Source organism: Electrona antarctica (genome assembly GCF_951216825.1).
Source record: "Electrona antarctica genome assembly, chromosome: 16".
NCBI lineage: Eukaryota > Metazoa > Chordata > Actinopteri > Myctophiformes > Myctophidae > Electrona > Electrona antarctica.
The window spans coordinates 1978390-2002602 of record NC_136797.1 but is presented as its reverse complement, the minus strand read 5'-3'; the positions used below and the strand labels follow the sequence as shown (position 1 = coordinate 2002602).

General features: G+C 37.2%; 1 protein-coding gene across 1 annotated transcript in view; it reads left to right on the top strand.

Annotated features, from left to right (window-relative positions):
• The window catches only part of LOC306940210 (ceramide transfer protein-like), a gene marked incomplete at its 5' end in the record, with an annotated part of 63632 nt that overhangs the window by 21352 nt on the left and 18067 nt on the right, over positions 1–24213 (top strand). Inside the window, 4 exons of the mRNA XM_079525232.1 lie at positions 17390–17550; positions 17756–17848; positions 20975–21061; positions 23274–23369. Coding sequence (XP_079381358.1) covers positions 17390–17550; positions 17756–17848; positions 20975–21061; positions 23274–23369 — 437 coding nt within the window. The remainder of the gene's footprint in view (positions 1–17389; positions 17551–17755; positions 17849–20974; positions 21062–23273; positions 23370–24213) is intronic.

The window sequence follows — 24213 nt, the reverse complement described above, 5'->3', positions numbered from 1 at the left end:
GACTTTTAACCCATTTTGACCTGAGATCAGATTCTATAAATGTCTTCTACATCCTGACAGTTTTCTGAAAAAGCTATGTTTCTATGTCAGTCGTTCTTCGATTTTTCAAAAATAGCAGACCTACAAGCTCGTAGCGCGCCACTCGGTGGCGCGCTATGAGCTTGTAGATCTGCTATTTTTCAATAGCTAAAGCATAACATAATGCTAACACCCAGAATGGGTCAACATGGCAATGTGGTTTGGTAATCTGAATGTAAAAGGAAGAAGCAAGCTGCAGCGAATAGTAAACCTATAGCATCAAAAATCATTGGGAAGAGACGGCAACAATTAGGTGACCACCGCTCTGGTGGTGAGGTGACCACCGCTCCGGTGGTCACCTCACCACCGGAGTAAAAGCAGCCATATCTTCCAGGCACCCCGAGCTTCTATTTTGAAAGAAATCCCGGCTCTGATTGTGTTAAAGACAGTTAGACGATAGATCCATAGTAGTTACGAGACAATGGGCAGTAATTAAGTCTTAAGTACCAGGTCTTATTACTTAACACATTGAGAGCCCACGCAAAACTGCCAAAATCACTTTCACCTAGAAAATCCATTCAAATTTTTTATAATTCAGCTGACTGTGGAGACACATGCTGGAACTTTTTACTTTTAAATGTTTTATAGTTTCTGAGTTATTTAATTTAAACGCCAAATACATTCTCAATGGCGAAAAAAAAAAATTTGGCACCACGTGTTAAAAAAAAAAAAAAAAAAAGTGTTTTGATTTTTCTTTTTTTTTTGGAAGACGTCCACAGACGTCTTGGGCACAAAATGTGTTAACTTAAGACCTGGAGGCGTGGTCAATGCTGTTTGGCCACATAGAATAGCCAAATGGCATTGATCACGCCTCTAGGTCTTAAGTTAAGTAATAAGACCTGGTACTTAAGACACGCATAATACTGCCCTTTGTATATATTGTTTCTGCTCAGCGCTCCAGTGTGTGAGCTGTAGTTATGAGACTATGTGTATATATTGTTTCTGTCCAGTGCTCCAGTGTGTGAGCTGTAGTTATGAGACTATGTGTATATATTGTTTCTGCTCAGTGCTCCAGTGTGTGAGCTGTAGTTATGAGACTATGTGTATAAATTGTTTCTTCTCAGTGCTCCAGTGTGTGAGCTGTAGTTATGAGACTATGTGTGTGTATTGTTTCTGCTCAGTAGTATAGTAGGGAAGTGGGAACATATTCTTTTGTTCTCTATATCTTTTGTTCTATTGTGTGTAATTATTAGACATAATGGACATAATTTCTATAGATTTCTATACATGCTTTGTGTGCTGTTGTCTATAGTATGTACAAAAGAAATCTATTCAGACTCATGTATAAACAAGACTCTTTAGAAATCTTTAGAGAACAGGGGCTTCCTTTTGTGTGTATTTGCGTGCTTATTGTACACTGTTTGTGCATGTTTTTGGTGTACACTTTCTGTTAATGTGTGACCCTCTCCTGCAGAGAGTGGGATGCTAGAACCGTCTCATGCCTTTTTGTCTCTATTGACAAAAGACACTCATTAGGACATAATTGAATTGTAATGTCTGTCTGGCTGAGTGAGTGAGTGTGCGTGCGTGCATTAATTGCATGGACTGTTCCCCATGGATTCAGTCTGTCTGCCCGTGTGTGAGAGATGTAAAAAGGCCAATCTATAGAAAAAGGGCCTTCCTTTTGTATTATTATCCTGTGTATTATGCAGTTTGTGTACACTTTCTGTCTCTGTGGACAAAAGCTACTCATTGGACTTGTGACGACTCAAAGCCCATTGAATGGTAATGCCTGTCTGGTTGAGTGAGTGAGTGTGCGTGGATGGAGGCATGTGTGGGTGAGAGCTGTAAAGACCTTTGGAAGTAGGGTCTTTCTTTTGTGTTATTAGCAATAATAGCCAAGTACAGGTTTTTGTGTTCACTTTCTGTTACACTTTAACAGTCTCGTGCCTTTTTGTCTATTGACAAAAAAGCCACTCATCTGGACTTGTGACGACTCAAAGCCATTTAATTGTAATGGATAGGTCTGGCTGAGTGTGCGTGCTTGCGTGCGTGCATTAATTGTAAGGACAGTTCCCCACTTTAGGGGCTCAGTCTGTCTGCATGTGTCTCACTCGTAAAAACTTTGGGTACAGTGAGTGTGTGTGTGTGTGTGTGTGTGTGTGTGTGAGAGATGTAAAGGCCAATCTATAGAAAAAGGGGGCTTTCATTGTAATTCATGAACAAAAGCCTTTTGTTATGGATTGGTGACTGCTTAGAACTAATGGACCCTAAATGTGTTAGATCTCTCTCTCTCTCTCTCTGTGAGCATGTGTTGCGTGTGTGCATGCATGTTTTAGGGTGGTTGGTTTATCCAGTAACTTTAGAAATATAATATATATAATATAGTATTATATATTTATTCCATGGTTAGGCAACAGTGTTAAAACGGTGTTCACCCCATAACGCTGAGACATCCTGTGACATAACAGCTGTAACTAAAGTACTAAAAGTAAAACATTTTCGTAAAATACATGCCGGTATAGGGCATGCATGTTTAAAAGTATAATTTACATGATTATGGGCATGTCTTTTAGACCACTAGATTTAGTTAAACAGAACTGTCAAACATTCATGTTTTGACAGACTGCAAATAATTACAGTAACTGATGGTCTGCTAACATTTACCAAATACATGCGTACATACATTTACACATTTTAACCAAATACATGCGTACATGCATACATACGTACATACATACATACATACATACATACATGCATACACGTGTATGCTATTATTATTATGCTTTTTGCATGATTTTATATGACTGGACATGACTATATTCTATAACAAGCACCAACATGATGTTTGTTACATTTATTCAGTACATAAGTCTAACCATTAATCACTGATACCATTTTTTCCTTGTGTTTTAAAGTTACTAAAGTATGTAGAAGTATGAAGAAAATGTGTTAGACACACTTTTAAAAAATATACGAAAGTAACAGATCTACAATCTCCCAATGCATCACAATTCACTGTCATTGTTTTATAGAATGCAATGGCAAATTATATTGAATACACACCATACAAATGCAACACCTAGGTCATTCTGCATTATGATGTATTCTACTGCAATAAGCATGAGCAGAGACCTCTAGTTCTCTAGTTTCTCTGAGACTTGCAAGAGTCACCGAGTCAAGTTTTTAAAACTGTAGTGTTTATGATAAGTTTATGATATAAATATGCTCACGTAAACAAGTTGAATCAGCATACAACTTGAATCATTATACAACGTGTAGTAGTTATCTTGTATGCTCTAATTAGCATCTTATGATGTATAACATCAGTTATGTTTTATCTAACACATTTTGTAAGCCTATGCATACATGCAAATCTACAGTATCATACATATTTTATTCTTACATGTCCCCCATAGTCCATACTCATACTCCATACACCATACAAACTTAGCTGTAACATTATTCCATGTCTTAATATCTGACAATGTTCATTTCAAATTAAATTATTTTGAAAAATCTATATCCATTATGACAAACCATTAGTATATATATATATATTTAGGCTATTGTATGATCTGTCAGTGGTCATGGGATGGATTAACCCAAGAATTATATGTGAACGGTGTGCAACAGGTCCTACAGTAATTAGGCAACTACTGCTAGAAAAGCCATATGCTAGAAATGTTCTCACAATGATTGGTATAGTCTAATTGTATTTGTAGTAGTGTTATGATTAGGCCTAATGATCCAATCCTTGTAGGTAGATCGGTAGCGAGACAAGTTTTATGCCTCCTGGTAAAAGTTATACCCCCATTGTAAAGAAACTGTGATACGCACACATGCTATGGTAGAATATCAGCATGTGAATGCTCTTGCATAAGATGGTTAATTACTAAACTAGTGTTTTTCTAGGACATTACAGTAGACCTAACTAATTCATGAAGAATAAGCCTATAGCCTTTTACTAAAGAACAGGCAATATTTTGAAATAAGGCCTCATTATGTCCATGGCAAGGCATATGACTCAACAAGTTACATTTAGACAGTTTATGCTCAACATTATGATATTGTGTCATAGGCACAGTAGGCATGGTGAATATTACCGGTTGTCTGTATCGTTGAACAGAGGTATTATACCTGCAAGTCTAGCATGACTACCAGTTATTCAATGCAACCTATTTTTTCCTCTAACTATAGTGTTTTTTAGATGGATGCTAGTCCACATCCATGAACCTCTGCAACAAATTAACTCACAATAACTACAAAACCATTAAAAACATCTATACCATACACCCTACATTACGAGAATGCAAAACACACGTAACATGCAAATACAGAACAGAATGTTCTGTTACAACCAATGTAATATCAAATAAATTGATACAGATCCTATACATATCCTAGAAAAAACAAAACTATACCTGCAATCAACACAATGGACCAATACCAGATCACCGAAACATAAGTTCATCACAAATGTATAGTGACACCTACATTATCATCAATAAGGCACTAAAATCAACAACACACAATACATCACAACACCGCAAAAACACACGTACCATGAAACATGCAAAAAATAAAAATAAAAAGTGTCATCTGACTGACTGCTCTATAGTTAAAGTCAAAAGCCAATGACTCCAATACACATCCATTAGCAAAAGGCATCGTTATCAAACATAATATTTTGAATAGTATGATATAGGATGCAAAGGCAGCAATATGTATGAATATATATATATGCATTATAGCATAGAGGTCCATACTACAATCATATAATCATATCACAACATCAAAACGAATGTACAACACAAAAACAACTATTGCATATTATTCAGAACCAATACACATCACTACCCAACAGCATAAACACTGTACAACACCAATCAATAATAGCTGTACATCTACACATTATGACTAAGGAAGTGCTCAATATACTAATTCAACACAGCTTAAGAACAAAGTATGTAAATATCTGAATACTTTGCCTTGGCAACGTAACTGTATATGATTTCTCATATAAAACTCATTTGAAACGAATTGACGGACTATTTAATTTTAGGTGCATTATGCATATTATGGTGCTGAAGATTGATAGTAGATATTGTTGGTTATAGGTAACGATGACTAGGTATATTGATTGCATGATATTTGATTGATTGACATTTGATAGTTCATAGACTATAGTCTAGACTACAGGGGTATAAGCTATGCTGCTATAGGGATCCAAGGATGTATTTGCAGTATATTACAGTATATTTTCAATCCAAAACTGTAGATAGGGTCTGCACACAAAACACTCTGTTTTGTGTTGACAATAACTATTGACAATAACAACCCAACATACTAGTAAATATGAATTAGTATCAAGCATCATTTTTTACTTTAAATACTTTAAATGTTACTTTAAATACAATTCTTTATAATAAAGCATACACATACACATACATTTTCACGATACATAGGAAAGTCTAAACCTAGAATAGGTCTAGAATAATAAGATATGCTTGAACGGTTCAACTACTGGATAGTTAAAGTTTATAGTAGTTTATATTTGTATAACTTCCTAGAAAAAAAAACTGTATGGGGCATACAAAACACATTAACATCAGTATGTCTGATGGTGCAGTGTGTAAATGTAACAAAGACCATTATAACAGGTTATGTATACACTATGTATACTAAAGTATGTAATACTGATATACCGATGGTTTTCCAAGAATTCAGAAACTACAGTATAGAAAAACATGTAAGCCTAAACTATAGGAACTCTTTAGATCTATGCCTGGTCCTTTATTCACTTTAAGCATGCGCATACCCTCTATACTAGCTGTACATCTACACATCATTATGACTAATGAAGCGCTCAATATACTAGTTCAACAGCCGCTTAATAACAAAGTATGTAAATATCTGAATACTGTGCCATGGCAACGTAACTGTATATGATTTATCATGCATATAAAACTCATTTGAAACTAATTGACTGGACTATTTAATTTTAGGTGAACACATTATGGTGCTGAAGTTAAGTAGATATTGTTGGTTATAGGTAACGATGACTAGGGTAGATTGATTGCATGATATTTGATTGATTGACATTGGATTGTTAGATAGACTATAGTCTAGACTACAGGGGTATAATCTATGCTGTTATAGGCATACAAGGATGTATTTGCAGATACATATTTTCCATCCAAAACTGTAGATATGTTCTGCACACAAAACACTCTGTTTTGTGTTGACAATAACTATTGACAATAACAACCCAGCATACTAGTAAAACTAAAATACATATTCACATTACATAGGAAAGATAACATTTAATAGTCAACAAATATTGTAGACATAAAAGGGTCTGGTATTCTAAACTACTAATAGTTACTACATGTTTTACTGGCTAGTTAAAATGGTCATGCCTTGATAATATGTATCTATTTTTATATCATCCTAGAAAAACTGTATGTGGGCATACAAAACATGTGTCATCCCTTCAGAACTGGTCCTGATAAAAGCCCCTTGGGGATCAATGTGACAAAAACAAAAGAACTTGTCATTCATGAAAGGAACCTATGCAGTCCATTACAATTAGTGGAGGTAGTAGACATTTTTAAATACATATATTGACAGCAAACTCAATTTCATTGAAATTATTGACCAGATTTTTAAAACTTGTACCCAATGCCTCAACCTACTATGCAAGCACAACTTATTTAGAGTGATATCACGGAAACAGTCTATAAGAACCTGATAGAGGGAATCTATACTTTTAACATGGCAATGGGGTATGGCAATCTTAATGTAAAAGGAAGAAGCAAGCTGCAGCAAATAGTGAACATAGCATCAAAAATCATTGGGAAGAGACAGAAACAATTATTTTGTATCTACAAGGAAAGTACTTTTGAAAAAAGATGTCAAGACAGCAAAGGTCCCCCTCACACCCACTCTGCAGGGAGCTCGAACTACATCCCCTCTGGTAGATGGTACCAAAAGCTAACCTGCAACATTTTTTTTTAAATTCCATCATTTCTAATGCCATTAAGACACTAAATTATAACATGTCTCGCTAGATTTGTTGTTTTTTAATGTATTTGCCACCGGTGTCCTGCATTTTTACCATGAACATAATTGTGTAAGTGTTGTTGTTGTTGTAGCTGTTTTGTTTTTTACTGATGTTGAGACCGAACAAATTTCCACATGTGTACAATAAATTATACTAGCTAACTAACTACCTAACTAAACACATTAACATCACCATGGGTGATGTTGCAATGTGTAAATGTAACAAAGACATAAAACGGGGTATGTACCCTATACTAAAGTCTGTAAAAAAACTGATTTGCCAATGGATTTCCAGAATTCAGAAACTGCAGTTTTAGAAACACATGTCAACCTAAACTATATGAACTCATTAGATCACGGTCAGCACCAAATAGCATTTCAAAAACCATGTATCTTATGTTAAGCGTGTTGTTGTTTACCGTGATTGGTGTAGATATTTTTGTCAAAAACACATTTCTAGTGGCCACAGATGGTCAGTGGCATTTTTAACACTCTCTCTACCCCATAGCTCTCACAAGATCTCTCTCCTCAAACTCTGTATTTCTCTTCACTCTCTCCTTATCACACATCTCTCCCATATTTCTGTATTTTTCTATCCATACCATGAAACATGTAAACCAGCTGGTAATGTCTAATAGGATATGATCAGTAGTACACCATTAATAAAGAAATCCGTAACTTATAAGAAAATAAAAGTTGACTCTGATTCTATATACATCTACCATCACTACGAATTTAACTACTTAGCCATTTGTGTAATTTGTGTAAAAAAATAGGCTTTATGCAAAGGCTAAAATTTTAATTTATTTATATAGCATGTTATGTAGACATATGCCCGGTCCTTATCGACCTGGCATGAGTGGCAAACTATAGTTTTATCGTTTCAATGTTCAGATTATTGATGTGTCTATGGCTATTCTACTGGTTTTACTTATAATCCTAGACGACCATTTCCATGCATTTGACGCATTACCTTGGTTTGTCCTTGCTAACTGTAAATCGATCAGGATTAAGAGCATCTGCTATGCCTAAATTAGCCTATAATAGTAAATAATATCGTCCAATATTGTTCAAAATCATTTTTAAAACTACTGAGTGTATGATATTGTTGTTGTTTGACAAGAAAGTATGTACATGAACATATAGAAGTTTACGCAAATATGCTATATCTACTTTAAACATGTTACAAATATCCACCAAAGCAAATAGTAGTTCACAAATCAGTGACTCTCAATACATAATATAGCATTTCTTAGTTTTCAAGAATGACATTTTGTAAAATGCCCCTATTTTCATGATATACAAACATGGATGAGGTACCATGTTGGCATCAGTATATGCCATGTTTCGAGGACTGGTGGGATACCATCATGGGTGATATGAGACTCTGACACTCTCATTGTTATTCAAAGCTATGTACAAATCAATAAGTATGGACTTACCATAGAGTTCTAGAGTTTGACGCAATAACATAAGATACATCATATCATATGATATCATATTTCAATTTACTTACTTATACTATAGTAAGTAAATTATATAGTAAGTACTATATAATACTATAGAATTACTATCTATTCAACATGTTTTATTTGACAAGAAAACATGAAATTATATCTGGCATTCAGATGTTACACAGGAATGTTACACACTTCATGTAGTAGTAGTAGTAGTCATGTAGTAATTTGTGTATTCGGTTGTGTAATATACACAAACATTCTTTAAATCTTTAAAATGATTGTGCACATATCTAGGTAGTGTTCCTAAACATCTATGTTGGACATGGTATAATTACATTGTACATGCTGTACATTGTATATAATGTATTATACTAGTATACACTACTGTGATCATTCTTGAATATGTAATCATGAAAAATATGTAATCATGAAAATGTGTATATTTGTTATAATTTTTACTACATACATGGTGTGCAGACAGAGTAGATGAAACTATGGATAAACAAATACTTGGTTATAATGTAGCCTATGCAGGGATTAGGGATTGTACGGTAGTGTACGGATTTGAATATCTATGTTTTTTCAATATGATGGAATAGTACTACATATACAGTACAGTATAACAGATAAGTAGTAATCAGTATACAATCACAGTTTTTGTCATGATATTGACTATAATATTGTACCACTACATGGCATTTTACAAAATGTCATTCTTGAAAACTAAGAAATGCTATATTATGTATTGAGAGTCACTGATTTGTGAACTACTATTTGCTTTGGTGGATATTTGTAACATGTTTAAAGTAGATATAGCATATTTGCGTAAACTTCTATGTTCATGTACATACTTTCTTGTCAAACAACAACAATATCATACACTCAGTAGTTTTAAAAATGATTTTGAACAATATTGGACGATATTATTTACTATTATAGGCTAATTTAGGCATAGCAGATGCTCTTAATCCTGATCGATTTACAGTTAGCAAGGACAAACCAAGGTAATGCGTCAAATGCATGGAAATGGTCGTCTAGGATTATAAGTAAAACCAGTAGAATAGCCATAGACACATCAATAATCTGAACATTGAAACGATAAAACTATAGTTTGCCACTCATGCCAGGTCGATAAGGACCGGGCATATGTCTACATAACATGCTATATAAATAAATTAAAATTTTAGCCTTTGCATAAAGCCTATTTTTTTACACAAATTACACAAATGGCTAAGTAGTTAAATTCGTAGTGATGGTAGATGTATATAGAATCAGAGTCAACTTTTATTTTCTTATAAGTTACGGATTTCTTTATTAATGGTGTACTACTGATCATATCCTATTAGACATTACCAGCTGGTTTACATGTTTCATGGTATGGATAGAAAAATACAGAAATATGGGAGAGATGTGTGATAAGGAGAGAGTGAAGAGAAATACAGAGTTTGAGGAGAGAGATCTTGTGAGAGCTATGGGGTAGAGAGAGTGTTAAAAATGCCACTGACCATCTGTGGCCACTAGAAATGTGTTTTTGACAAAAATATCTACACCAATCACGGTAAACAACAACACGCTTAACATAAGATACATGGTTTTTGAAATGCTATTTGGTGCTGACCGTGATCTAATGAGTTCATATAGTTTAGGTTGACATGTGTTTCTAAAACTGCAGTTTCTGAATTCTGGAAATCCATTGGCAAATCAGTTTTTTTACAGACTTTAGTATAGTGTACATACCCCGTTTTATGTCTTTGTTACATTTACACATTGCAACATCACCCATGGTGATGTTAATGTGTTTAGTTAGGTAGTTAGTTAGCTAGTATAATTTATTGTACACATGTGGAAATTTGTTCGGTCTCAACATCAGTAAAAAACAAAACAGCTACAACAACAACAACACTTACACAATTATGTTCATGGTAAAAATGCAGGACACCGGTGGCAAATACATTAAAAAACAACAAATCTAGCGAGACATGTTATAATTTAGTGTCTTAATGGCATTAGAAATGATGGAATTTAAAAAAAAATGTTGCAGGTTAGCTTTTGGTACCATCTACCAGAGGGGATGTAGTTCGAGCTCCCTGCAGAGTGGGTGTGAGGGGGACCTTTGCTGTCTTGACATCTTTTTTCAAAAGTACTTTCCTTGTAGATACAAAATAATTGTTTCTGTCTCTTCCCAATGATTTTTGATGCTATGTTCACTATTTGCTGCAGCTTGCTTCTTCCTTTTACATTAAGATTGCCATACCCCATTGCCATGTTAAAAGTATAGATTCCCTCTATCAGGTTCTTATAGACTGTTTCCGTGATATCACTCTAAATAAGTTGTGCTTGCATAGTAGGTTGAGGCATTGGGTACAAGTTTTAAAAATCTGGTCAATAATTTCAATGAAATTGAGTTTGCTGTCAATATATGTATTTAAAAATGTCTACTACCTCCACTAATTGTAATGGACTGCATAGGTTCCTTTCATGAATGACAAGTTCTTTTGTTTTTGTCACATTGATCCCCAAGGGGCTTTTATCAGGACCAGTTCTGAAGGGATGACACATGTTTTGTATGCCCACATACAGTTTTTCTAGGATGATATAAAAATAGATACATATTATCAAGGCATGACCATTTTAACTAGCCAGTAAAACATGTAGTAACTATTAGTAGTTTAGAATACCAGACCCTTTTATGTCTACAATATTTGTTGACTATTAAATGTTATCTTTCCTATGTAATGTGAATATGTATTTTAGTTTTACTAGTATGCTGGGTTGTTATTGTCAATAGTTATTGTCAACACAAAACAGAGTGTTTTGTGTGCAGAACATATCTACAGTTTTGGATGGAAAATATGTATCTGCAAATACATCCTTGTATGCCTATAACAGCATAGATTATACCCCTGTAGTCTAGACTATAGTCTATCTAACAATCCAATGTCAATCAATCAAATATCATGCAATCAATCTACCCTAGTCATCGTTACCTATAACCAACAATATCTACTTAACTTCAGCACCATAATGTGTTCACCTAAAATTAAATAGTCCAGTCAATTAGTTTCAAATGAGTTTTATATGCATGATAAATCATATACAGTTACGTTGCCATGGCACAGTATTCAGATATTTACATACTTTGTTATTAAGCGGCTGTTGAACTAGTATATTGAGCGCTTCATTAGTCATAATGATGTGTAGATGTACAGCTAGTATAGAGGGTATGCGCATGCTTAAAGTGAATAAAGGACCAGGCATAGATCTAAAGAGTTCCTATAGTTTAGGCTTACATGTTTTTCTATACTGTAGTTTCTGAATTCTTGGAAAACCATCGGTATATCAGTATTACATACTTTAGTATACATAGTGTATACATAACCTGTTATAATGGTCTTTGTTACATTTACACACTGCACCATCAGACATACTGATGTTAATGTGTTTTGTATGCCCCATACAGTTTTTTTTCTAGGAAGTTATACAAATATAAACTACTATAAACTTTAACTATCCAGTAGTTGAACCGTTCAAGCATATCTTATTATTCTAGACCTATTCTAGGTTTAGACTTTCCTATGTATCGTGAAAATGTATGTGTATGTGTATGCTTTATTATAAAGAATTGTATTTAAAGTAACATTTAAAGTATTTAAAGTAAAAAATGATGCTTGATACTAATTCATATTTACTAGTATGTTGGGTTGTTATTGTCAATAGTTATTGTCAACACAAAACAGAGTGTTTTGTGTGCAGACCCTATCTACAGTTTTGGATTGAAAATATACTGTAATATACTGCAAATACATCCTTGGATCCCTATAGCAGCATAGCTTATACCCCTGTAGTCTAGACTATAGTCTATGAACTATCAAATGTCAATCAATCAAATATCATGCAATCAATATACCTAGTCATCGTTACCTATAACCAACAATATCTACTATCAATCTTCAGCACCATAATATGCATAATGCACCTAAAATTAAATAGTCCGTCAATTCGTTTCAAATGAGTTTTATATGAGAAATCATATACAGTTACGTTGCCAAGGCAAAGTATTCAGATATTTACATACTTTGTTCTTAAGCTGTGTTGAATTAGTATATTGAGCACTTCCTTAGTCATAATGTGTAGATGTACAGCTATTATTGATTGGTGTTGTACAGTGTTTATGCTGTTGGGTAGTGATGTGTATTGGTTCTGAATAATATGCAATAGTTGTTTTTGTGTTGTACATTCGTTTTGATGTTGTGATATGATTATATGATTGTAGTATGGACCTCTATGCTATAATGCATATATATATATTCATACATATTGCTGCCTTTGCATCCTATATCATACTATTCAAAATATTATGTTTGATAACGATGCCTTTTGCTAATGGATGTGTATTGGAGTCATTGGCTTTTGACTTTAACTATAGAGCAGTCAGTCAGATGACACTTTTTATTTTTATTTTTTGCATGTTTCATGGTACGTGTGTTTTTGCGGTGTTGTGATGTATTGTGTGTTGTTGATTTTAGTGCCTTATTGATGATAATGTAGGTGTCACTATACATTTGTGATGAACTTATGTTTCGGTGATCTGGTATTGGTCCATTGTGTTGATTGCAGGTATAGTTTTGTTTTTTCTAGGATATGTATAGGATCTGTATCAATTTATTTGATATTACATTGGTTGTAACAGAACATTCTGTTCTGTATTTGCATGTTACGTGTGTTTTGCATTCTCGTAATGTAGGGTGTATGGTATAGATGTTTTTAATGGTTTTGTAGTTATTGTGAGTTAATTTGTTGCAGAGGTTCATGGATGTGGACTAGCATCCATCTAAAAAACACTATAGTTAGAGGAAAAAATAGGTTGCATTGAATAACTGGTAGTCATGCTAGACTTGCAGGTATAATACCTCTGTTCAACGATACAGACAACCGGTAATATTCACCATGCCTACTGTGCCTATGACACAATATCATAATGTTGAGCATAAACTGTCTAAATGTAACTTGTTGAGTCATATGCCTTGCCATGGACATAATGAGGCCTTATTTCAAAATATTGCCTGTTCTTTAGTAAAAGGCTATAGGCTTATTCTTCATGAATTAGTTAGGTCTACTGTAATGTCCTAGAAAAACACTAGTTTAGTAATTAACCATCTTATGCAAGAGCATTCACATGCTGATATTCTACCATAGCATGTGTGCGTATCACAGTTTCTTTACAATGGGGGTATAACTTTTACCAGGAGGCATAAAACTTGTCTCGCTACCGATCTACCTACAAGGATTGGATCATTAGGCCTAATCATAACACTACTACAAATACAATTAGACTATACCAATCATTGTGAGAACATTTCTAGCATATGGCTTTTCTAGCAGTAGTTGCCTAATTACTGTAGGACCTGTTGCACACCGTTCACATATAATTCTTGGGTTAATCCATCCCATGACCACTGACAGATCATACAATAGCCTAAATATATATATATATACTAATGGTTTGTCATAATGGATATAGATTTTTCAAAATAATTTAATTTGAAATGAACATTGTCAGATATTAAGACATGGAATAATGTTACAGCTAAGTTTGTATGGTGTATGGAGTATGAGTATGGACTATGGGGGACATGTAAGAATAAAATATGTATGATACTGTAGATTTGCATGTATGCATAGGCTTACAAAATGTGTTAGATAAAACATAACTGATGTTATACATCATAAGATGCTAATTAGAGCATACAAGATAACTACTACACGTTGTATAATGATTCAAGTTGTATGCTGATTCAACTTGTTTACGTGAGCATATTTATATCATAAACTTATCATAAACACTACAGTTTTAAAAACTTGACTCGGTGACTCTTGCAAGTCTCAGAGAAACTAGAGAACTAGAGGTCTCTGCTCATGCTTATTGCAGTAGAATACATCATAATGCAGAATGACCTAGGTGTTGCATTTGTATGGTGTGTATTCAATATAATTTGCCATTGCATTCTATAAAACAATGACAGTGAATTGTGATGCATTGGGAGATTGTAGATCTGTTACTTTCGTATATTTTTTAAAAGTGTGTCTAACACATTTTCTTCATACTTCTACATACTTTAGTAACTTTAAAACACAAGGAAAAAATGGTATCAGTGATTAATGGTTAGACTTATGTACTGAATAAATGTAACAAACATCATGTTGGTGCTTGTTATAGAATATAGTCATGTCCAGTCATATAAAATCATGCAAAAAGCATAATAATAATAGCATACACGTGTATGCATGTATGTATGTATGTATGTATGTATGTACGTATGTATGCATGTACGCATGTATTTGGTTAAAATGTGTAAATGTATGTACGCATGTATTTGGTAAATGTTAGCAGACCATCAGTTACTGTAATTATTTGCAGTCTGTCAAAACATGAATGTTTGACAGTTCTGTTTAACTAAATCTAGTGGTCTAAAAGACATGCCCATAATCATGTAAATTATACTTTTAAACATGCATGCCCTATACCGGCATGTATTTTACGAAAATGTTTTACTTTTAGTACTTTAGTTACAGCTGTTATGTCACAGGATGTCTCAGCGTTATGGGGTGAACACCGTTTTAACACTGTTGCCTAACCATGGAATAAATATATAATACTATATTATATATATTATATTTCTAAAGTTACTGGATAAACCAACCACCCTAAAACATGCATGCACACACGCAACACATGCTCACAGAGAGAGAGAGAGAGAGATCTAACACATTTAGGGTCCATTAGTTCTAAGCAGTCACCAATCCATAACAAAAGGCTTTTGTTCATGAATTACAATGAAAGCCCCCTTTTTCTATAGATTGGCCTTTACATCTCTCACACACACACACACACACACACACACACACTCACTGTACCCAAAGTTTTTACGAGTGAGACACATGCAGACAGACTGAGCCCCTAAAGTGGGGAACTGTCCTTACAATTAATGCACGCACGCAAGCACGCACACTCAGCCAGACCTATCCATTACAATTAAATGGCTTTGAGTCGTCACAAGTCCAGATGAGTGGCTTTTTTGTCAATAGACAAAAAGGCACGAGACTGTTAAAGTGTAACAGAAAGTGAACACAAAAACCTGTACTTGGCTATTATTGCTAATAACACAAAAGAAAGACCCTACTTCCAAAGGTCTTTACAGCTCTCACCCACACATGCCTCCATCCACGCACACTCACTCACTCAACCAGACAGGCATTACCATTCAATGGGCTTTGAGTCGTCACAAGTCCAATGAGTAGCTTTTGTCCACAGAGACAGAAAGTGTACACAAACTGCATAATACACAGGATAATAATACAAAAGGAAGGCCCTTTTTCTATAGATTGGCCTTTTTACATCTCTCACACACGGGCAGACAGACTGAATCCATGGGGAACAGTCCATGCAATTAATGCACGCACGCACACTCACTCACTCAGCCAGACAGACATTACAATTCAATTATGTCCTAATGAGTGTCTTTTGTCAATAGAGACAAAAAGGCATGAGACGGTTCTAGCATCCCACTCTCTGCAGGAGAGGGTCACACATTAACAGAAAGTGTACACCAAAAACATGCACAAACAGTGTACAATAAGCACGCAAATACACACAAAAGGAAGCCCCTGTTCTCTAAAGATTTCTAAAGAGTCTTGTTTATACATGAGTCTGAATAGATTTCTTTTGTACATACTATAGACAACAGCACACAAAGCATGTATAGAAATCTATAGAAATTATGTCCATTATGTCTAATAATTACACACAATAGAACAAAAGATATAGAGAACAAAAGAATATGTTCCCACTTCCCTACTATACTACTCTGCTCAGTGCTCCAGTGTGTGAGCTGTAGTTATGAGACTATGTGTGTATTGTTTCTGCTCAGTGCTCCAGTGTGTGAGCTGTAGTTATGAGACTATGTGTGTATATTGTTTCTGCTCAGTGCTCCAGTGTGTGAGCTGTAGTTATGAGACTATGTGTGTATATTGTTTCTGCTCAGTGCTCCAGTGTGTGAGCTGTAGTTATGAGACTATGTGTGTATATTGTTTCTGCTCAGCGCTCCTATAGTGTGTGAGCTGTAGTTATGAGACTATGTGTATATATTGTTTCTGCTCAGCGCTCCAGTGTGTGAGCTGTAGTTATGAGACTATGTGTATATATTGTTTCTGCTCAGTGCTCCAGTGTGTGAGCTGTAGTTATGAGACTATGTGTATATATTGTTTCTGCTCAGTGCTCCAGTGTGTGAGCTGTAGTTATGAGACTATGTGTATATATTGTTTCTGCTCAGCGCTCCAGTGTGTGAGCTGTAGTTATGAGACTATGTGTATATATTGTTTCTGCTCAGTGCTCCAGTGTGTGAGCTGTAGTTATGAGACTATGTGTATATATTGTTTCTGCTCAGCGCTCCAGTGTGTGAGCTGTAGTTATGAGACTATGTGTATATATTGTTTCTGCTCAGTGCTCCAGTGTGTGAGCTGTAGTTATGAGACTATGTGTATATATTGTTTCTGCTCAGTGCTCCAGTGTGTGAGCTGTAGTTATGAGACTATGTGTATAAATTGTTTCTGCTCAGTGCTCCAGTGTGTGAGCTGTAGTTATGAGACTATGTGTATATATTGTTTCTGCTCAGCGCTCCTATAGTGTGTGAGCTGTAGTTATGAGACTATGTGTGTATATTGTTTCTGCTCAGTGCTCCTAGTGTGTGAGCTGTAGTTATGAGACTATGTGTATATTGTTTCTGCTCAGCGCTCCAGTGTGTGAGCTGTAGTTATGAGACTATGTGTATATTGTTTCTGCTCAGCGCTCCAGTGTGTGAGCGCGAGGGGCGTGGTCCATGGCGTAGACTTCAAAGGTGAGGCCATCACGTTCAAAGCCACGACGGCAGGAATCCTCGCCACGCTTTCCTACTGCATCGAGCTGATGCTGAAGAGAGAGGACAGCTGGCAGAAGAGGCTGGATAAGGTGCACGCACGCACGCACGCACGCACGCACGCACGCACGCACATACACAGACACACATGATGTTCTGTGTAGAAACAGAAACTCTCTTTTTTTGGCTCCTCCTATCTTAGTCCACTTCCTCCCCATGTGATTCTGTGTTTATTCCTACTAACAACAACACAGACTTACTGTGTGTGTGTGTGTGTGTGTGTGTGTGTGTGTGTAGGAGGTGGATAAGCGCAGGAGGACAGAGGAGAGCCTCAAGTCGTCCATCAATGAGCTGAAGAAGAAAGTTCACTATGGAGGACCTGATTATGAGGTAGGAGTTCTAACCCTTAAAGTTCACTATGGAGGACCTGATTATGAGGTAGGAGTTCTAACCCTTAAAGTTCACTATGGAGGACCTGATTATGAGGTAGGAGTTCTAACCCTTAAAGTTCACTATGGAGGACCTGATTATGAGGTAGGAGTTCTAACCCTTAAAGTTCACTATGGAGGACCTGATTATGAGGTAGGAGTTCTAACCCTTAAAGTTCACTATGGAGGACCTGATTATGAGGTAGGAGTTCTAACCCTTAAAGTTCACTATGGAGGACCTGATTATGAGGTAGGAGTTCTAACCCTTAAAGTTCACTATGGAGGACCTGATTATGAGGTAGGAGTTCTAACCCTTAAAGTTCACTATGGAGGACCTGATTATGAGGTAGGAGTTCTAACCCTTAAAGTTCACTATGGAGGACCTGATTATGAGGTAGGAGTTCTAACCCTTAAAGTTCACTATGGAGGACCTGATTATGAGGTAGGAGTTCTAACCCTTAAAGTTCACTATGGAGGACCTGATTATGAGGTAGGAGTTCTAACCCTTAAAGTTCACTATGGAGGACCTGATTATGAGGTAGGAGTTCTAACCCTTAAAGTTCACTATGGAGGACCTGATTATGAGGTAGGAGTTCTAACCCTTAAAGTTCACTATGGAGGACCTGATTATGAGGTAGGAGTTCTAACCCTTAAAGTTCACTATGGAGGACCTGATTATGAGGTAGGAGTTCTAACCCTTAAAGTTCACTATGGAGGACCTGATTATGAGGTAGGAGTTCTAACCCTTAAAGTTCACTATGGAGGACCTGATTATGAGGTAGTAGTTCTAACCCTTAAAGTTCACTATGGAGGACCTGATTATGAGGTAGGAGTTCTAACCCTTAAAGTTCACTATGGAGGACCTGATTATGAGGTAGGAGTTCTAACCCTTAAAGTTCACTATGGAGGACCTGATTATGAGGTAGGAGTTCTAACCCTTAAAGTTCACTATGGAGGACCTGATTATGAGGTAGGAGTTCTAACCCTTAAAGTTCACTATGGAGGACCTGATTATGAGGTAGGAGTTCTAACCCTTAAAGTTCACTATGGAGGACCTGATTATGAGGTAGGAGTTCTAACCCTTAAAGTTCACTATGGAGGACCTGATTATGAGGTAGGAGTTCTAACCCTTAAAGTTCACTATGGAGGACCTGATTATGAGGTAGGAGTTCTAACCCTTAAAGTTCACTATGGAGGACCTGATTATGAGGTAGGAGTTCTAACCCTTAAAGTTCACTATGGAGGACCTGATTATGAGGTAGGAGTTCTAACCCTTAAAGTTCACTATGGAGGACCTGATTATGAGGTAGGAGTTCTAACCCTTAAAGTTCACTATGGAGGACCTGATTATGAGGTAGGAGTTCTAACCCTTAAAGTTCACTATGGAGGACCTGATTATGAGGTAGGAGTTCTAACCCTTAAAGTTCACTATGGAGGACCTGATTATGAGGTAGGAGTTCTAACCCTTAAAGTTCACTATGGAGGACCTGATTATGAGGTAGGAGTTCTAACCCTTAAAGTTCACTATGGAGGACCTGATTATGAGGTAGGAGTTCTAACCCTTAAAGTTCACTATGGAGGACCTGATTATGAGGTAGGAGTTCTAACCCTTAAAGTTCACTATGGAGGACCTGATTATGAGGTAGGAGTTCTAACCCTTAAAGTTCACTATGGAGGACCTGATTATGAGGTAGGAGTTCTAACCCTTAAAGTTCACTATGGAGGACCTGATTATGAGGTAGGAGTTCTAACCCTTAAAGTTCACTATGGAGGACCTGATTATGAGGTAGGAGTTCTAACCCTTAAAGTTCACTATGGAGGACCTGATTATGAGGTAGGAGTTCTAACCCTTAAAGTTCACTATGGAGGACCTGATTATGAGGTAGGAGTTCTAACCCTTAAAGTTCACTATGGAGGACCTGATTATGAGGTAGGAGTTCTAACCCTTAAAGTTCACTATGGAGGACCTGATTATGAGGTAGGAGTTCTAACCCTTAAAGTTCACTATGGAGGACCTGATTATGAGGTAGGAGTTCTAACCCTTAAAGTTCACTATGGAGGACCTGATTATGAGGTAGGAGTTCTAACCCTTAAAGTTCACTATGGAGGACCTGATTATGAGGTAGGAGTTCTAACCCTTAAAGTTCACTATGGAGGACCTGATTATGAGGTAGGAGTTCTAACCCTTAAAGTTCACTATGGAGGACCTGATTATGAGGTAGGAGTTCTAACCCTTAAAGTTCACTATGGAGGACCTGATTATGAGGTAGGAGTTCTAACCCTTAAAGTTCACTATGGAGGACCTGATTATGAGGTAGGAGTTCTAACCCTTAAAGTTCACTATGGAGGACCTGATTATGAGGTAGGAGTTCTAACCCTTAAAGTTCACTATGGAGGACCTGATTATGAGGTAGGAGTTCTAACCCTTAAAGTTCACTATGGAGGACCTGATTATGAGGTAGGAGTTCTAACCCTTAAAGTTCACTATGGAGGACCTGATTATGAGGTAGGAGTTCTAACCCTTAAAGTTCACTATGGAGGACCTGATTATGAGGTAGGAGTTCTAACCCTTAAAGTTCACTATGGAGGACCTGATTATGAGGTAGGAGTTCTAACCCTTAAAGTTCACTATGGAGGACCTGATTATGAGGTAGGAGTTCTAACCCTTAAAGTTCACTATGGAGGACCTGATTATGAGGTAGGAGTTCTAACCCTTAAAGTTCACTATGGAGGACCTGATTATGAGGTAGGAGTTCTAACCCTTAAAGTTCACTATGGAGGACCTGATTATGAGGTAGGAGTTCTAACCCTTAAAGTTCACTATGGAGGACCTGATTATGAGGTAGGAGTTCTAACCCTTAACACAATCAGTCCCGGGATTCCTTCAAAATAGGAGCTCTGGGGTGGCGGGAAGACATGGCCGCTTTTACTCTGAAACACACCCCCCCCCCCCCTTTACTTAACCTGATTATGAGGCAAGAGTTCACAGAAACTCATGCATCATATCGTCAGACATAAACCTACAGTAGCATGTGTTCTCTCTCTGTGTGTGTGTGTGTGTGTGTGTGTGTGTGTGTGTGTCGTTCAGGAGGGTCCCAACAGCCTCATCAACGAGGATGAGTTTTTCGACGCCGTGGAGGCTGCTCTGGACCGACAGGACAAGATAGAGGAACAGGTGGGTTTTAATGGACCTCACATCTCAACGCATGCAGACAGCGCCCTCTGGTGGAGAAAACTGTACATTTTCATTATATGTCTTCAGGCATCTAAGGTCTTTGACCGAAACGTTGCCTATAAATAAAGTGCAGACGGTGTGCAGGTCTTTGTGCATTTCTCTGAATACATTGAGCCCTGCCTACGCACCACCTCATACAGGTGAATACATTGAGCCCTGCCTACGCACCACCTCATACAGGTGAATACATTGAGCCCTGCCTACGCACCCCCCTCAGAGCATACAGGTGAATACATTGAGCCCTGCCTACGCACCACCTCATACAGGTGAATACATTGAGTCCTGCCTACGCACCCCCCTCAGAGCATACAGGTGAATACATTGAGCCCTGCCTACGCACCACCTCATACAGGTGAATACATTGAGCCCTGCCTACGCACCCCCCTCAGAGCATACAGGTGAATACATTGAGCCCTGCCTACGCACCCCCCTCAGAGCATACAGGTGAATACATTGAGCCCTGCCTACGCACCCCCCTCAGAGCATACAGGTGAATACATTGAGTCCTGCCTACGCACCCCCCTCAGAGCATACAGGTGAATACATTGAGCCCTGCCTACGCACCCCCCTCAGAGCATACAGGTGAATACATTGAGCCCTGCCTACGCACCACCTCATACAGGTGAATACATTGAGCCCTGCCTACGCACCCCCCTCAGAGCATACAGGTGAATACATTGAGCCCTGCCTACGCACCCCCCTCAGAGCATACAGGTGAATACATTGAGCCCTGCCTACGCACCACCTCAGAGCATACAGGTGAATACATTGAGCCCTGCCTACGCACCCCCCTCAGAGCATACAGGTGAATACATTGAGTCCTGCCTACGCACCCCCCTCAGAGCATACAGGTGAATACATTGAGTCCTGCCTACGCACCCCCCTCAGAGCATACAGGTGAATACATTGAGTCCTGCCTACGCACCCCCCTCAGAGCATACAGGTGTTCATAAGACTTTGTTGCCTATTATTCCAGTATCAGACAGAGACATGTTTTATAATGTATATTTTATATGTTTTAGTGTCAGACAGAGAAGACGAGGACACAGAGACATGTTTTATAATGTATATTTTATATGTTTTAGTGTCAGACAGAGAAGACGAGGACACAGAGACATGTTTTATAATGTATATTTTATATGTTTTAGTATCAGACAGAGAAGACGAGGACACAGAGACATGTTTTATAATGTATATTTTATATGTTTTAGTATCAGACAGAGACGACGAGGACACAGACATGTTTTATAATATATATTTTATATGTTTTAGTGTCAGACAGAGAAGACGAGGACACAGAGACATGTTTTATAATGTATATTTTATATGTTTTAGTATCAGACAGAGAAGACGAGGACACAGAGACATGTTTTATAATGTATATTTTATATGTTTTAGTGTCAGACAGAGAAGACGAGGACACAGAGACATGTTTTATAATGTATATTTTATATGTTTTAGTATCAGACAGAGAAGACGAGGACACAGAGACATGTTTTATAATGTATATTTTATATGTTTTAGTATCAGACAGAGACGACGAGGACACAGACATGTTTTATAATATATATTTTATATGTTTTAGTGTCAGACAGAGAAGACGAGGACACAGAGACATGTTTTATAATGTATATTTTATATGTTTTAGTATCAGACAGAGAAGACGAGGACACAGAGACATGTTTTATAATGTATATTTTATATGTTTTAGTATCAGACAGAGAAGACGAGGACACAGAGACATGTTTTATAATGTATATTTTATATGTTTTAGTGCCAGACAGAGAAGACGAGGACACAGAGACATGTTTTATAATGTATATTTTATATGTTTTAGTGCCAGACAGAGAAGACGAGGACACAGAGACATGTTTTATAATGTATATTTTATATGTTTTAGTGCCAGACAGAGAAGACGAGGACACAGAGACATGTTTTATAATGTATATTTTATATGTTTTAGTGTCAGACAGAGAAGACGAGGACACAGAGACATGTTTTATAATGTATATTTTATATGTTTTAGTGCCAGACAGAGAAGACGAGGACACAGAGACATGTTTTATAATGTATATTTTATATGTTTTAGTGTCAGACAGAGAAGACGAGGACACAGAGACATGTTTTATAATGTATATTTTATATGTTTTAGTGCCAGACAGAGAAGACGAGGACACAGAGAGGCGGTGCGGTCGCTCCGTCTGGAGAGATGTCGTCCTCCTCAGAAACACACAGATTCTCCGACAAGGTTCGTCTTCAAGTCCCTGAAATACATTTGGGGCGCGTTCAGAAACGGCTGCACTGAGCAATGCAAACTAATGGGCGCTCCGGTGCGGTGTTTCCGAACGCGGCCCCTTAAATACGTGTGTAAGCCCTTCCTAGACCACTGGTGGGGTCCATTTGGTTTAATTTACACTCTCAAGAGTCAACCCATTTAGACCTGACATCGAAATAAAATAAAAAGTATAGAGAGTATGCGCATGCTTAAAGGGAATGGCACATCGAGTGGCAAGTCGAGTGGCAAAGCAACATGCAAAGTGAGTTTAACATTATTTAACGTTGTTTAATGCAATCAGATAGGACTTCTCTGTGTGGATGTCTGGGCTGTCAAGGCCAGAAAGTAGTTTTTTGCCACTCAGTAGGCATTCCTGCATAACTTCCAGGTTTGATGATGATGTCACGCGCATACCCTCTATTCTGAAAGAATATATATTCAAAGATTTGTGCCGCATTTTCACGATTTTTCAAAAATAGCAGATCTACAAGCTCGTAGCGCGCTACGAGGGTCCATTTGGGGGTCCATTTGGTTAGCAACTCTCCATCATTCAGCTGCATGGGGACCACCTGGAACCCCCTCAAGGACCACCGGTGGTCTCCAGACCACTGGTTGAGAACCGCTGCTCTAAATGAAACAAAGAATAGAAAAGACCACTGATGTGGGAGTGGCTTATCACACATTTGATGACATCAGCCCTCGTAGGGCCCCTCCCTCTCTCACTTCCTGTCACATGGTCTGTCGCATGATCTCATCCCATGATAATACTGTTCCCATTGGTTACCTTTCCTCCAATCATCTGTCTCTGCCTCATCTC